General features: G+C 36.4%; 1 protein-coding gene across 8 annotated transcripts in view; it reads right to left on the bottom strand.

Annotated features, from left to right (window-relative positions):
- The window catches only part of LOC149548160 (isochorismate synthase, chloroplastic-like), a 208,020-nt gene that overhangs the window by 117,176 nt on the left and 73,338 nt on the right, over window positions 1–17,506 (bottom strand). For all 8 annotated transcript variants that reach the window (XR_016353997.1, XR_016353995.1, XR_016353996.1 and 5 more), the window contains exon 8: window positions 11,964–12,082. Coding sequence is in view for 5 of the 8 variants with exons in the window: in XM_089792201.1 (XP_089648327.1) it covers window positions 11,964–12,082 (119 nt within the window). In the remaining 3 variants the exon portion in view is untranslated. The remainder of the gene's footprint in view (window positions 1–11,963; window positions 12,083–17,506) is intronic.

Raw genomic sequence — 17,506 nt, 5'->3', positions numbered from 1 at the left:
GTTGCCAAAGGGTGATGTCTCAGGTACTCAGGATGGTTTGGTTCCAACAGGCAGTGACTACAGCGTAGTGGGTTCAAATGAAGATTATGAGGATGTTGTTGTGCATGATGGTGAGATACCTGGTAGAGATGAGCAGACATTGAGCATTCATGACTTTGCTGAGAGAGAGTACCAAGCACAGTTAGATGCTTCATCATATGAGGTTGAGACTGGTAGTACGTTACATGATTTGTCCAGCCAGCTCAAGGTGAGCGAAGACAGTATTGTGACTTCATTATCTCATCATGACAGGATGCGAGATATGATAGAGGATCACATCTGGATGATTTAGTTACAGGGTAGACATAAGGGAGTTCAGGAAAAGTCTTCTTGTGTTGACTTACAGGTGATTAGGGAAGGAATGGGAACGATGAAGTTGAGTTATTTACATCTTCTATCAGATCGTGACCATCTTCTTAGCCTTGTCGGAGACTATTCAGATGCCTTGAGAAGGAAGGAGGAGGAAGTGGACAGGCTTTCTCGCGAGCTGGAGGCCACTCGAGCTTCTTTGGTGAATACTCCATTGGCATTACAGGACTGGGAGAGACATGGGGATAAGCATGGCATGGAGTTGAGTTCAGTTTCATCTTGCACTCCTAATACTCAGCTTTCTATGGCACGTAAATCATATGTGGTCGTTGATAATGTTGTGAGTTCATCTTGCATTCACATTCAGGATACAGGGACAATGTCAGACAGGTATGTGGAGTTAGTTGGTATTAGTCATATTACTCTGGTGAGGAGTTTGCTTGAGTTACCAACTGATTATAGTTTACGGATATGGACTCAAGATTGTTATATTGGCGTTTGGGATTCAGTTGACTGGAGATCTTTATCACTTTTTGGTAGCAGTGATTTTTTGGGTGCTATCATGGATTTGATTAGCAGATTGCACGGTGTTGTCTTTCCTTGTGCCAGTAGCTTGTCTGATGTTGGTATTAGTTTTTATACACCGGTGTTAGGCTTTGTTCATATATCCAGTCGACCATTCTTGCCGGAATGTGTTGATGATCTTTCATATTTTGCAGTATGTACAGATGAGTCCCAGGATCATATTGGCATTGATGATATCCAGTAGGATGCAGTGGGCAGTTTTGAAGACTTAGTTTCCTTGACAGTTCCTTTTGGTACAGAGGAGTTGGACAGCAGTGCTACAGATTTTGATACTCCGTATGTTGACATGAGCTTTGGAGTTGATTCACAGGATATGGTTGGTAATACTCTAGAGACCAGTAACTTTGAGGATACTCCCTTAGATAGTGTGTCAAAGGAGGTCTGCAGGAGACAGTCTAGCCAGTGCCATCATGTGTCTACTCAGTTGAGAGTTAGTGAGCGAGACATTGCTATAGCTTGCTAGCATTTCGATGCTGCTCGTCAGTTGTTAGCAGTTTATGGATGGGGTTCTCCTACTAGTGATGAGCTGGGAGGCAGTTATCTTTCCTTGACAGAGTTCCACTCTTTATGGGAGGCTATCCGGATTCTGAGACAAAATTATATGCAGTTGGTAGCCGACAGAGATTTTCTTATGGAGTGGGGGAGTACAGCATACGATGCCTTAGTGGCCAAGGAAGATGAGGTGAGTGAGGTTACTTAGCAGCTCGAGGTGACTTCTAAAATTCTTGAGAGTACACAGTTGGCTTTCGAGGAGTCACAGTTTCATTTGGCTAAGGTGACCATGGAGTTAGAGCGACTACAATCTTTACCAGATTTTGTATAGTCACAAGTTGTGTCTGGTGATCCGAGGATGTCCATGGTCGAGATTGTCAAAGACAGTGGAGATGGGGATGCATCCATCCTTGATACTAACATTGGCATATCGGGTTCGTTCCCACTAGAGTAAGGTTTAGTTGAGCTGGGTGCTGCAGCAAATTGTTGTGATATGCTTGACATGGTGGTGGCCTCTAGTACTGATGGCACGGGGACTAGAGATGTTGTATCAAAGATCATGTGTGATGTTGATGAGCCGGCAGTTGGCATGGTTTTTGCTAGTGATACTACTCCCTTGGCGATGTCTTCGGAGGTAGTAGTCAGTTCCAACTTGGTTAGTGATCGATTGCAGTTAGTTTCATCTGGATTGCAGTCTGAGCCACTGACTAAGATTGGCGCATTCTATCGGCATTACACTATGAGGTATGCTCATCAATTTACCTTTGATGACCATGTTGATGAGATGATGATACGGAGATGTACTTTGGTTCCTAGTGCTTGTCATCAGTTATGGGACGGTTTGATGCCACAAGATGAGAGTTGTGATGGGCATGACATGGCGATAGGTTTTGCAGTTGACAGCTTGATAATACATGACTTAGAGCAAGAGTTTGGGAGTGATGCTTTAGCGGTTGCTGTTATTGATTCTACTCCTTTGGCTATGACATCTTCTGACTTAGCTGGTGATCAGTCATAGTGGGTTGTATCACTTGTTCATGGTGAGTTGTTGACTGAGGTTGGTTCTTTTTATCAGCATTATACTGCAGGGTATGTACATCAGTTAGCATTTGATCCTTGTGTTGAGGAGTTGATGGCAGGCAGATTTGGTTTGGGTTGATGTCTTTTTGCCATCAGCGGTGCATGGGAGTTATGCTTATGAGACAGTGGTTGGTGATCTGCAAAGTTGTGTTGACTGCAGGAGTTGTACAGTGTGTGGATTCTCCATACTTGGTACAGTTTCATTCGGAAGTCTTCACCATTGTTGCAGAGTTGGATTGTACATTCCATATAGGCCAGTGGGATGCGTTGATGGTATTTACTATGTTGGCAGTTTGAGTTGTCCACTTTACTTGGGTTCTGATGTTCTAAGAGTTAGTGTCTCTTGGGTTTCTGACTGTGGTAGTTGTGGTTTTGGAGTTTGGTTGAGCTGTAATTGTCAGTTTGATTATGGATTCCTCTTGGTTATATTGCGAAGGATATTGCAAGAGCCTGTGTTAATTGATAATAGTATAGTTCATGACTACATTTGGGATCCAGGAGGATTGATTGGTTAAATTGTTCAGCCATTGCTTGGAGACAAGCAATTTCAGGAAGGGCGGATTGTCATGTCCCCTTTCTAGCGACATGATTCCCACAATAGATTTGCCTATCATTGACTCTCGTAGGCAAATGATTTTGGAGAGAAAGAGTCATCCTATTGACCAGATGATTGTATTTGAGCCTACATCCAGTAAGTGGGGCCTACATGTTCTAATTTTGAATTGAGAATGCACTTTTAATTTTATAAAGTTATTTAATAATAAAGTGCATTATTATAAGATTTTATAAAAGATGCTTCTAGAAGTTCCTAGTGACTTCTTAGAAAGGTGAATAAATAGAGGGTGGGAGACATCCATTTGAACAATCGGTTTTGTGGATTCAACTTCTATTTTTGTTGGAGCAATTTGTAGTCATTTGGTCTGCAAATTCTCAAATTATCTTTGGGAACGAAAACTCCCATTGATAAGCAATTTTGAGGGTGTGGAATATCACCTGAATTATTGCAAATTGGAGGTGATATTACAGTCACTTCGTTAGGGCAGAAATCTGTGGCCTAAGGCCAATTTTGAGGTTCTTGCATCATTGATCATTGGAGGATTAGCTAGAGTGGAATTAATTGCCATCTACACGAATTATTGCAGAACTGGAGAAATTCAAAAGGAAGCTGGAAGCATATTTATGGTTATAAATCCCTCATGCCTGGTCGGAATTGCATTGTCTTCCTTGAACCCAGGCGGCTCAGTCAACACCAGATTTGGCACTATGTTTGAAGGTTACAATTTATATTAAAAATCGCATAAAGCCGTACAAGAGCGGTAGTGTGGGTAGGTGGTAGAGGGGCAGACCAAGATAGATCAGAGGTCTCAATCCGACCATTATTCAGTCCATCTCATCAGCCTTGAATCGCAGGGACTTAGCACTCAGTTTGGAGTTTAAGAGGAACAGAATTGTGCTGGAGCAACCTAGTCTTCATAGCTGATCCAAATTTCATGCGACTTAGGGCATTGTCTTCCTTGACACCAGGCGGACTCGGTTCATATCAAATTAGGCACTGTTTGAAGGTTGCGAATTTTACAAAAAAATTGCACAGGTACAGCAGTATTGGTAGGCAGGTCAAGAACATATTTGAATATTCAATTCATACTCATCAGCACTAATTGCAAAGGTTATGGTGACCAAGTCCAGGCCTATTCCAGCTGGGAATTAAAATATTGACTGGAGTATTCATGTACAGGTTTGCTCGGTATTAGAATTTCCTCAACAATTGGGCAGCGCTGACATTTTCAGGTTCTTATGTTAAAATTGTTTGCATATCGATTTTGAGATTAGGCCAAGGACATAATTGAGTAATCATTGTAATAATCAGACATATGAAGGTGAAGAATGATTTAAATAATAGATGTTTTCAGTATTTAGCATTATGGCAAATTTTTAAGTTTACAGCTATACCTTTACATTTCTCGCCAACTGTTTGTGAATTTGTCTCAATTAGTGTAGTACGTTTGGGCATCATTTATCAACAAGTTGTTAGTTCTGTAAACAATTCCCTATAATCAGGAAATTACCTCCAGCAGTAGTATTCAGTACATGCCCAGTTTTGACAAATTTCATAGTACATTATCTTTCCATAGTGCAGTTCAGACTACAAGACAGGGGTTTGACGAATTGTCTCAGTTTAGCATTGGTTCTTTTAGTGACCTTTATAGTAAGGATCATTACAAGGCCATCGTCTATTTAAGGAACACAATCCACCATACAAGTTATACTCTATCATGAACTACTTAGACATCATAAGATGTCCATCATAATAAAAGATGAAGTTGTTGTAAGATCGTCAGCTTTCAGTAACTTCTGCAAATATAAGTGATAATCATTTAAAAGTCGCCACTTCCACGTGATGTAAACAGGGGGCAGGACTATTAAACTTATGCAGTCACACACGGATTTTTATACTCCCTTTGAATATCAATCTTCTAAGCGCCTCATCCAATGTTACTTCTGATGAAGTGTCCAATCTTCATTTTCCTACAAGAATATCCCTGGAGGGAAAGGAAAAGATCAAGGCAATAGCTCTTATAGTGTGTAGAAATACAAAGTAGAGAAAGACTACAATGAGTAGATAAATGAAATACCTAAGGATAATAAATACTTATCTGTGCATCCTTGATACAAGTTGCTCCAATGAAGGTCCATATGCTTCAAATCTTTATCCACCCCTATTACCATCTACTATTTGTTTTAGATACTCCTCTCCTATAAATAAACTCACACACTATTACATTATTATGAAATCAAAATTTATAAACTTATTATTTATATCTCATTGATCTTTCGGTCCTTATAAGTTAGCCCTTTATTATTAATTCTTTATAATCCTTCTGCATGATGACATTAGGCTCAATTCATTAAAAAATCATGACTCCATATGTAATTGATTCTAAGTTATTCATTATCATCAAGCTAGGTAATAGGTCGACTAATGACGTCTATTCTTTTTGTATATTGATGAAAGGGTTCTTTCTACTTTGACTAATCTTTGACCTAGAATTAAGTGTTCTTATCATTGTCATTGGACCTTAACTATTGAGGGTTTTACAATGTAAATGTTACTATTCTTGAGTCACAATCCATGTTTCTATGATCATTATACTGATCAATATCTCTTGCCAAGACTTGTTAAAGCAAAAGTATTTATCACACCTCCATATTAACCTTTTCCAACCCTTATACATATTCGAGTTCAAATTGTTTTCAATAGTATATGCCTAGCTCCCAAGATTTTGTCTCGCAAATCAGATTAAATATTGCAGCCCTCTTACCATTAGCATTTGAACATGGTGACTAGTTGAGATATATCACACCATGTAATGCTATGGTAAAAGATGTGTATGATTTTCAGTTACTAAGTGCATTAAAATCTCTTATTCTCTTATTTAGTTGTGATCCCACATCACCAATTGCTTCTACAATGATAGCAAGATACCTTCTCTAATTAATAAAGAAATTAAAATTGTGCACCAGTGTTTATAAGTTGGTGGTTCAAAATTCACCACATATATACCATCTAAAGAAGATCCTTCTCCATTCGATGAGCACGTAATATGTTATAATCTCTACTAAAACTAGAGGAGCTTATGCCCAAGCTTAATCATCAATTCCCATGATATTATCAACTGTCATCTCAGAAGCATGCCAAAGAGAGAGAAGGTAAAGACCTAGAGAAAGATTGCCAAGGCTCCATTCGTGCATTTCAATAGTACTCCGATGCAAATTTGTAGCGATTTCTACAAGAGAGCGAGTGCTTGTGAGACCTTGTGGATTATCTATCTCATAGGCTGATGTAATGTATTGTCCCTATTGTCTCGATCACAATCTACTTTCTGCTTGAATGTTGATTACAATCTGCTAATATATAAAGCTTTTGTAATCTCTGATTTCTTTGATCTTTCTTTCTCATATTTGCAGCCTAGCTCTGATACCATGTTGAGCTTGGAGGATCGCTGCGAATGTATTGGCACTACCTATACAGTATGTGTTTTCCAAGAGCAGATCTGAATGTATATATAGGAGTAGAAAAGACATGTCTCTATGTTAATCAATAATGGTTATTGCAAGTTAATTGTCATTAGACAATATTAACAACAATATACATACATACATACATACATACATACATATATATATATATATATATATATATATAGAGAGAGAGAGAGAGAGATGTCTAATTGACAATTGATCAAATGCAATAATATTCAACCAATAACCATAGAGGGATCATCTCTAGATCAATTCAATCCAACTGAAGCTACAACATCAACAAAAGGCAATCAAAAAAATCATGACAACAGTTTCAAAATTTGTTTGCTAAATGTTTGAAAATATTCATTGAGCTTTATAACAACAGATTGTGATCAGATTTACAAGGGACATTACAGTGGTGAAGCTAAACCTGCAGGGGTTCTTGCACTTTGCTTCACGTGTAAGCAGACAAGAGAGCCAAGACATAAATGCCTTGCAAAAGGCAAGGCATATCTCATTGATGTTCATTCAGATGTGGAGGGTAAACATATTTAGGATATATACTCCGAGGTCAATAATGATGAGGTTTTAAAGGCACGTGATTTAGGTACCATTGCCACTATTTTTTATGTTCCTAGATATCAACCTTCCATGTTGAAAATAACTGCCAAGGAACAATAGGTCTTATGCATGGTAGATAGTAGAAGTACTCATAGTTTCATTGTTGTCAATGAGGGGTGGGAAGCAAGGAAATTTGATGGATTCCTTGTCATGTAAGCAAACCATTCCAAAATGGGCTGCACAAGAGGGATATCACAATTAAATATTGCATTGCATAATTATTCTTTCATAGGTGATTACTTTGTTGTTGATATTAGTGGAGGTATGGATATGGTACTTGATGCAAAATGGTTGAAGTCTCTTGGGAAGTGTGCTCAATATTTCAACAAAAGGAGTTGGAGTTCACTCACATTGCTAATCATATCATGCTTAAGGTACTAATGAATGGCACTAAGAGTGGGGAAGATAAGAGTATGTTTTCTTGCCTTGACCTTGAGGCTTTGAAAAACACGGATAAAGGTGAAGAATTCTGACCTAATTTTCAGGTTTCTAAAAGCAGTAATAAATCCTTAATTTTGAGGCTCCGTTGTTATTAGCACACAAGATGCAAGCATTGAGCATCATATATTCTTTGATGCATCTCATTCTATGACTGATTTTAAACACTTTGGAGCAGCTGACATAGAGAAGTCTCAAAAACTTGATGAGGATTACTTAGTAAGGGCAAGACAAACCAAATTATTGGCCCACCAAGCCAAGCCCCTTCTTCAATATATTTGTGAAGGCCACCAGTCTTTGTCAGATGTTGAACATAGAATGGCCAATTCAGAAATTTTAGATGTCGCTATACCAATTTATGGATTCAATTCTGTAGAGTTTTTTGCCATCACCAAAACCTCTACACAATTGAATCTGGAAACTAATATAGCATTGGTATAGATTGTGGAGGTCTAATAGATCAAATTTAGTTGTTGGTCACTTTTTTTATGATAACAGTAATTCTATTGGCAACAAGTCTGGTGGGCCAGCCACTCAAGAGTTGTCTATGACAAGCGTTGAAGATATCCATAGCCCAACCTTGGTATCACATGTTTCCCTTGATAGGAAAACAATATCTTAGTTGATTGCTGACTTCATGTTCCTTGACTCCATATGGATGACTGGCTTCCCAAATTGAAATTACATAACATTCTCTGATTTAACATTGACTACTTCAGCAATTCAGCAGTATGGGAGTACTTAGAGATATATCCTTTGGATAGACACATGGTACGAGGAGATTTCCTTGGATTGGCATTGGTTGAATTACATGTTTTTTGTCACATTAGTTGCTGGTTTGAGTTAGTACAGCAAGAAAAGGTGGCCATTGTTTACTGTATGGGGTAAATAGTTTAATGCATACAAACAATAGACAAGAACATGTAACACAGCAGTACTCCTTTTATTATTCGCATATATGCCAAAGAGATTACATAGTGCTTCCAATGATGATTGCCACAATGATCCAAAGTCCATTTCGAACGGTGTACATATACCATTCCGAAGGGGTGACTCAATCGTCATGCGTCCTTTCGGATGCTAATCTACCTGTCGGCTATTTTATAACTTTACCGACAACAGCCATTTGTTTAGATTTCTTGGCATGAGGGCTTTATTCTCAAATTATTTGGATACTCAACATACAACAATGGTTACTTTATGGTGATGATATGTTCTACTTCTACATTTCATAAAGCAAGGACTTTATATTGATGTCCCCATCCTTGGTGATAGACAAATGAGTAGAGATTGACCTCTTGTGGGTCAACAGTATGGGAAGCAAACTTAGTCAAAGGGTCATGGGGCTTTGCTAATAGTTCTTACTTTCTAGGTGGGACCCCTATTTTCTAGGTAATGACTGAAAGTTCATTCGAGGTGTCTATAGACCATTCCAGATGATTTGAGATCTTCTCCTAAATTTTAGGGACTTTAGGGAGGATTGGTAGTTGACTGGTCAACCAACTGCAATAACATGGAGTAGACTAGGATCTCTTTTGAGCAGTTTAAGCCAATTGGAGACAACTATAATGAATCCACCTAGCAACGTAGTGTTTGAGTACACAACAATGATCGGTTAGGTACAAATGGCAGTCCATATATGAAGGTAGGAGTCCATACGGTAGAGGAGGCTGGGCTGAAACAGATCTTACGGGGTAGGGGGAGATGTTGCAGTATGGTATAATGGAAGGATCGTACACCAATAGTAGAGGGAAGAGCATACAGGATGGTAGGATGTAGTACGGTGGAGTAATAAGCCATACGATGCAGGAGACTTGGTCATACAGTGCAGGCTGACTTGGTCATATGTTGCTGGCCGTACGGTGCAAGGTGACTTGGTTGTAAATTGCAGGATGCAGTGACTGTGCGGTGTGACAATGATCACCGTGAGGTAGGCACTAGGGTCGTATGGTATACTTGGGGGGAAGCTAGTGAATGTTGAGGGAGGTCTTACATTTGATGGAATGAGGGGAATGGGAAGTTGTCATACAGTAGGACAATATAGGCACATAGAAAGATGAACTACTTTGTGCAGGGAGAAGTGAACGATGTATGGGTAGAAATGTTTGGACATACAATAACTCAAAGACCCAAATTCATCAAATAAAGCCAAAACACAAATGGAGATAGAACATATATATTCTTCAAATAATATTTGCCACAAGATATTGCTCCGATTTGCCAAATCCGAGCGGAAGTGTTATAGACGGAATAGGGTGAGGGTTGAATCCCACCGAAATCAGAATGCCAAGTAGGGAAGATCTTTCACTTCCGAAATGGCGTAAAACAAAAATCTTGACTGAAATTTGCAGTACAAAGAAATAATCCAAATTGCATACCTAATGACAACCTACAAGCCATGCTTAAATACCCGTCAAGAAAAACTTCCCAAGTGTGTACAAAGATAGCCAACGGCGACACAAACTTCAGAATTCAAAACAAAAATGGGTCCAAGATATAATAAATCGATTGGCCCATAAATAATTTGATTAATGATCTATTTTATAACAGGAACATTACAACAACCTCTTACTTTTTAGGGATGGTCCCTAATTTTTAGGGGGAATTGCTAGTTGGCCTATAGGACTTAGACATCATTAGTGATAAGGCTGCTTCAAATAGATTCTACATCTAAGTCTACATTAGTGTTTTATGAATAAATTGGAAATTACTTAATTATTTCCTCGGCTAGATTAAATAAATAATATTAAATTGATTTTCTAAAGTCACCTTACATAAAATGGAGCCAACTTTTAAAATGTAAAATAAGGCCTTGAGGGTCGATTTTAAGAGAACTTCAATTTTAATAAAGTTCATTAAAATAAATTGTAAGGGGAGGAAAAGGAAATAAAAGAAAAGGTTGGGCTTCATTTCAAGGGAATCTAAGTTTAAAATTTGATTGCATATTGTGAAGAGAGCTGGGAAATCAAGGTTTTCGGTATATTGAAGCTTCAAGAATTAAAACTCTTTAGGTTACCAATTTGGACGTCCCCCCAACTCACCTGTGAAATGAGTTTTCATTGTTTTATCAGCTGGATAGAGCACTTGGACATCAAATTTCTTGAGAGGCTGTTGTAATTTGTGGAAAATAGTGGTTAATTTCTTACCAGAGCTGCAGATCAAAATATAAGCAGCAGTATTGTGGTTTAAGGTTCATCTTCATCAGCCATACATTGCCAAGAGGAAGCATATGTCCCATAGTGGGGAAGAATTTCATTGCTTTCAGTTAAGGTTTGAGCAATTAGGATGATCTGAATCAGATCAATGGCTGGAAATCAGGAATTCGATGCAAGTCAGTCAACGTTAATTTATCATTTTAGCCATACCACTATTTTGGCAGCCCATTACTATACTCAGTTGTATGTGGAGGTTAATAAAGCACAGAATTTCATCGCTTCTAGCAAATTTGGACATTGCAGCAAATCAGACCCAGTTGAGACATGTTAAGATCAGACTTGTATCAAATTTCTCATTCTTCTATTTGTTGATTACATAATCTATCTGGCCGTACAACTCTAGTACAGATTTGTAGATGTTATTTTGGTTGCAATTAAGTTAGTAGTTCATTGGTGTGAAAGTAGTGGCATTTACTTCATCTCTGTTCTCGTCATTTCTTGTATTTGCAATTCATATTTTCAAAAAACCACAAAAACCAGAAAACTAGAAAAACAGAAAAAATTACAAATTGCAGACACAAAAAATCAGACCTCATTCCATCAATATCTGGTAAAAGATAAAAAGAAGGAAACAAAATTCAGAGTTTTGCCAGAGATACCAATCAGGAATCTTTAATCACTTGGTGTTATCCCAGACGTTTTGGTAGAGTTGTTGGCTCTAACCTATACCCTTGTTTGGAACTTCTTTTCTATATGTACTTTTGAATACCATTAAGTATATTGATCATTTCTGGACATTTAATCATAATGGCAATCATCTGTCTAGAGAAACCGCATATTTGATGACACTATTAACATTTTACATGAGATTATGCATTGTATGTTGATACTAGGCTGATTCCACACTTTCAACAGGTTTTAGATTCATTATTTGGATATTGCAATTTTTTGTGTGAAACGACAAAGTGAAGTATAAAGTATTCAAAAGGACACTTTCTACAAGTGCTATTTACAGAAAGATTGTTGTTCGTGTTGGTCAACTTATATGAACCTCTGATATTAATGCAAGAAAAATAAACCTATAAGCTGTTATTTCAAATGAGTAAAAGGTATTTACATGGTTCTGTAAGCAATTAATTCGGGATTAGCTGCAACGAAAATATATAATAATCAATCTAATGGCCATATATTAAAGAAAGCATCTGAGGATGACAGAAATACCTGTGCAGCAAATCTAGTCCAATCTGTAAGTCCTCTTCAATTGTACGCCCACGTGCACGTGTTCCAGCAACAGCTTCACTAGAAACATCACTTCCACTTCTATGAAAGAGTCTTTCTGGCTGCCTTCACAAATGTATAATTTATTTAAAAATATGTAAACCATTTTGCTTTTTAGACGTGAAACATTTCCCCAAATTGACACAGGTTATCAAACTGCTTTATATTCAATCAAAATAACAATATTGTCATTGCTTCAGTCGTATAAAGATGATGAATTACAGTCAAAAGAGAGTTCCCTAATGAAGCAGAGAGACAAGCACTGCAAAGTTCCAGTTGATCAAGGAAAGAACTATACAAACTTATATAATGAAAGAAAGAAGACTTTTGATGTCCTCAAACAATTAAAATGATCAAGAAAGAGATACAGAATTACAGAAAGCATACATGAAGAAAGAAAGTAACATCTCTGACCTAATATAATTCAATGTCTCAAGAAATAATGTATTTTTAGAAGGAACAAACCTTACTTTATTGAGATATCAGACTTGTGCTACTGGGCTTGCAGGGTGTCAGGGTAATACCTAGACCATATATGGATCTTTGACTACACATGCCCAAGACACGAGGCAAAGAACCATGCCCTGGGTAAACCTGGGTCAAAACAAGTCATACCCAGGCCGAAATCAAACAAAGCACTTCTTTTGAGGAAACAATGCCAAACACAGCCTGCGAAATGGAATTAGTTTTCCTCATTGTCCTCCTGACAAACTATCAAACTATTTGAAACTAGTTGTTAAAATATTAGTTTAACAATGTAACAAAACAGTCGAATCTAAAACTGGACAATGTTACAGGGAGATCAGAAAAGAGAACATTTGAAAAATCCCAACTAGGAATCAAAGGCAATGCCTAATGGTTTTGTCCTGATTGTTTCCTTTCAGACCAGCGACTGATGAGGAATATCTTTCTTTCTTTTTTGGGAGGGTGAGGGGGTGGGTGGTGGGGGTTCCTTCTGATATTTTTGAGCTTTTGATAGTTACTTTAATTTTGTTGTTTTCTTCCCAATAAATTGCAATGCAAAAGCAAGTGATTTCTAATACTGAAATTGTAAGGAACAATTAGGAATTTAGTCAACTGCTAAGTTGATCATATTTTTATTTATTTCACCCAAAATGCACAATATGACAGCTATACCAGGTATATGTGGTGTAGAATGAATTGTTGCTAAATTATAGAACTTCAAACTTGCCTGCTAACTGGATCTGATAATTATGGGTGAAATTTTTTATAAAATCTGTTATGAAAACACCTCCAATATGGCTCTCTGCTGCTAATTTATCCTGTATGGCCATAAGGTAATCAAGGGCTATGCCTATTGGGAATGACTAGCTGAAAACAAATGCAATAAACCAATTCCCAAACTTCTCGGCTGCAGATCTGTAGTGGACAGTCAATTTGTTTAAACCCCAATCTGAAAACAACAATTTTCTCTCCTAAATCAGATGCCAACCCTTCCTGCTGTAGTATGGCCATAGTGGGAGTCGTGGGTTTGCTAATACTTCCTTGAAATTTATTAGATTTGTAAATTAAATGTGGGTGGGTTATTTGATGATTTATGGGCTATTATGAGCTCTGATTATAATTGATGTTATTTAGTTAAGTATACATATGCTTTTGAGTGGGTTATTTGATGATTTATGGGTTATTATGAGCTATCATTATAATTGACGTTATTTAGTTAAGTATATGTATGCTTTTGAGTGGGTTATTTGATGATTTATGGGCTAATATGAGCTATGATTATAATTGATGTTATTTAGTTAAGTTATACAACTCATACTTAATTAAATAACATTATAAGCTTAAGTTGAGAGACATTATTAGTTCCTGCCAAGGCAAGGCAGGAATACTTATGCATTCATGTCAATCCAAATATGACATTAACACTAACCAGTCAAATCCAAGAATTTAAAAGATTATATGAGAATTCAAATGTTTATATCTTTTTCTAATTTTTCATTATTTTATAAATCACATTTTTCATCCATTCTATTGGTCCATACTATTTTTGGTGGGGGAGAAAATTAATTTTCTTTAACAAAAAATACAATTATTTTCTAACAACTTCATCTTGCATTAATGAATGTATTAATTATAACTTTATCTTTCTCACATTTGTGACAAGTTGATAAGATTTTATTTTTACAATAATTTTATCTTCCACCTCACACAACATGTCTAATCAATATTAATTATCATAATCTATTAAATATTTTTAATTTCTTATTTCAAATATATTTATTATTAGTTTTACATTGATGTTTATTTTTGACTATTTGATATAACTTGTTCCTAAAACTTCATGTAATGCATAAGTTCAAATTATACTTCTATATATATATATATAACTAATAAATATGTCTTTTTAATATAATTTCAATATGTTATATCTTTGTATTTGAATTTCTAATTTTTTTAAAACTTTGCTTTTTTAATAAAAGTAGTTAAATTATTACTATTATTTTAATTTTATAAAAATAAATTAAACAATATTATTTTTTAATTATATTTTATAATAGTGTTAGTAATATGTATAATTGATAAGTGTTACAATTTTTAAATTATATTATTTATTATTATTAATATTTTTTATTTAAACAATTTATCATTTAGTTTAAATACATTTAAAACTTAAATTTTTTATTTTTTTTCTATTAGATCTAGAGAGATCAAAAAAAAGGTTACATAGAACTCTGAGCACTACAAAAGAGGCAAAGCCTCAAACTAGAGTTATAGTAGCAAAAGATCAGCTAGAGAACATCAAAGAACAACAAAAACCAAATAGCACAAGGCTAGTACAAGATATCATAGTATAGAACAACCCAAGTGGTCCAACCGAGAGGGCCTTCTGTCCAAACAATAGTCTTCCACTCCTGAATCTAAACAACATAAAGATATTCTCCTTCCTGGCATTATGGTTCCTCTTAATAGCTTGGATCATCTTCCAACACATGTGCTCAAACATCTGCAGATTTTCCATAGTATTTCACCACTGATAGCCATACTTAAGATCGTGAACAAAGAAAGAAGCCTGCCCATCTCTAAGAAATCTACTTAATTTGTCCTTTTCAATTACCATGGTGTTTTGCACCTGCAAGAAGATTTTAAAATGTGTGAGTTTTTGAAAAAACTCAATAAGAACCCTTGGCTTACCTTGGTACTTTTCCTCATTCCTGCATTTTCAAATCTGCCAAAGAATGTTAGAGGAGAGCATATTCTAGAAGAAATTAGCATCCTTACTAATCCCATTAATATGACCGGTAACAATTTTAATGATGTTCACACTAATGGGATAGTAAATATCAAATAAATTCCAAATTTCTTTAGCAAAAAAGCAATCAAATAAGATATGTCTACCTGTTTTAGGTAACCTACAAATATTACAAATATCAAAATGTTGATTATCTCTTCTAATAGGAAGTCTATCAATTAACAACAACCATTTAAAACATTGAAATTTTAGGTTCACAAGGACCTTTCCAAATAGAATTCAGCAACTTATTCCAAACTTTAATATCAAAAGAACAATACCAGAGTTTATTGACATGGGCAAGAATATCCACATTATGAGCAATAACCTTATAAATATTCTTAGCTTTAAGCTTATCTAAAACAACTCCGTTAGGCCACTTGCATTTAATGTATCTAAGAGAGTCCACATGGCAAAGAGAAGGAATATCCTTGGAAGCTTGAGAAATTAAATTATAGGTTTTCTTCTGAGACTGAGATAAATTAAATCTAATCTTGAGATCTTCCTAAGGATAAGAGAATCATGTTCAAAGATATCAGCAAATTGAGAAATACCAGCTTTAGCCCAAGACTTAGCAAAACACCCTTGGTAGAGGGCTAGGGGCTTGTTATTTAGGCTCAAATTCCACCAGATGGATCTCTCTCCATGAAGGTGACAATCATTATAAAAATTCCTATTGGTGATAAATTTTCGAACATGCTCCCAAGCTCGCTAGATGGATCTGAAAATAGGTGACCCTTGGACCACAACTGGGAACTTACCAACAATAAGGTCACATAAAGGGAGATTTTTCCAAGATCTAGCCTGCTTGGGAAAACCTCTCTCAATGTTGTGTCTAACAAGAACTTTCCAAGGACTATCACCCTCCATATATTGAAAAATCTATTTGGCAGAAAGAGCAATACCTTGCAGCTTGAGATCTTTTAACCCTAGCCCCCCTAGGGACTTATCAGTATGGCACTAGTCCCATTTAACAACATGATACTTTCTATTGTCCTTTCCATTAAACCAAAGAAAATGCCTGATGGCCTTTTGAATCTCAATAATTTGGTAGCTATTGAACATCTAGGCAGAGGAGTAATAAATACTGTAAGAAGATAAAAGCTTTTGACAAACTTGAAATCTCTTGACCAGAGATAAAGATCTGTTATACCATTTATCAAGTCTATTCTCAATCTTGGCCTTAACCCAAGCCCACATGTCCTTGAGAGAAGGATCAACAGAATAGGGGATACGAAGATACTTGACTATATTTTTGGGGCCTCCCCATTGAAACTTGTGCTGGAAGAACCAATCAAGAGGCTAATTAGTCCAACCTAAGAAAATAGACTTAGCCTAGGAGATTTTAGCACCTGAGATGGTACAAAATAAGTCCAACTTAATTTGTAGATTTTTAAGGTTATTGTCAGTAAGCTCAAAGAAGACAGCAGTGTCATCAGCAAAGTGACTATTTATAAGCTCTTCATTATTAGGCAGGTAAAGCCCTCTAACTTTCGGGGACAGAGTATCATCTCTAAGGATATAGTATAAAGCTTCAGCAGCAATAACAAAAAGAGCAAGAGCTAAAGGGCAGCCTTGCCTGATAGACCGACTAAGAGGGAAAGGGTCAGAGATAGAACCATTAATCTCAATTTGGGCATAAGCATCAATGAGCAGAGTTTGAACAGCCATACAGAAGTACAAAGGAAAACCAAAAGACTGCAACATCATGATAATGAACTTCCATTCAACTCTATCATAAGCTTTCTCAAAGTCAAGGAGGAGCAAAGCAGAGTTCTGATGAGAACATTTAGCCCAATCCATAGCTTCCCAAGCAGTAATAAGATTTTCCAAGATATATCTACCTTTAATGAAACCAGTTTGGGAACTACTTACAAACTTAGGAAGATTGTGAACCAATCCAAGGGCTAAAACTTTCACTAAAATTTTATAAGAAACATTAAGGAGCGAAATAGGCCTCCAATTTTTGATAAGAGTTTTGTCCCCTTCCTTGGGAAGGAGTTTAATGATACCTCTGTTGATTTCAGGGCTAAGAGAACCCACACTAATGGCCTCATTATAAAGATCAAACAAGTCCTTGCTGATTCAACTAAGGTTAGCCTTATAAAATTCAATAGAAAGCTCATCCAGCCCAGGGGCCTTGTCATCCTTGAGAGCTTTAATAGCCCACTTGATCTCTTCAATAGATATAGGGGTCGAAAGAAGCATAACATCTTCAGCATCTAATTTAGAA

Source organism: Cupressus sempervirens, chromosome 7 (assembly GCF_028749045.1).
Source record: "Cupressus sempervirens isolate cs-2001-9-10 chromosome 7, ASM2874904v1, whole genome shotgun sequence".
Classification (NCBI taxonomy): domain Eukaryota; kingdom Viridiplantae; phylum Streptophyta; class Pinopsida; order Cupressales; family Cupressaceae; genus Cupressus; species Cupressus sempervirens.
Note: the sequence above shows the minus strand (reverse complement) of the source record. Positions and strands in the feature narration are given on the sequence as shown.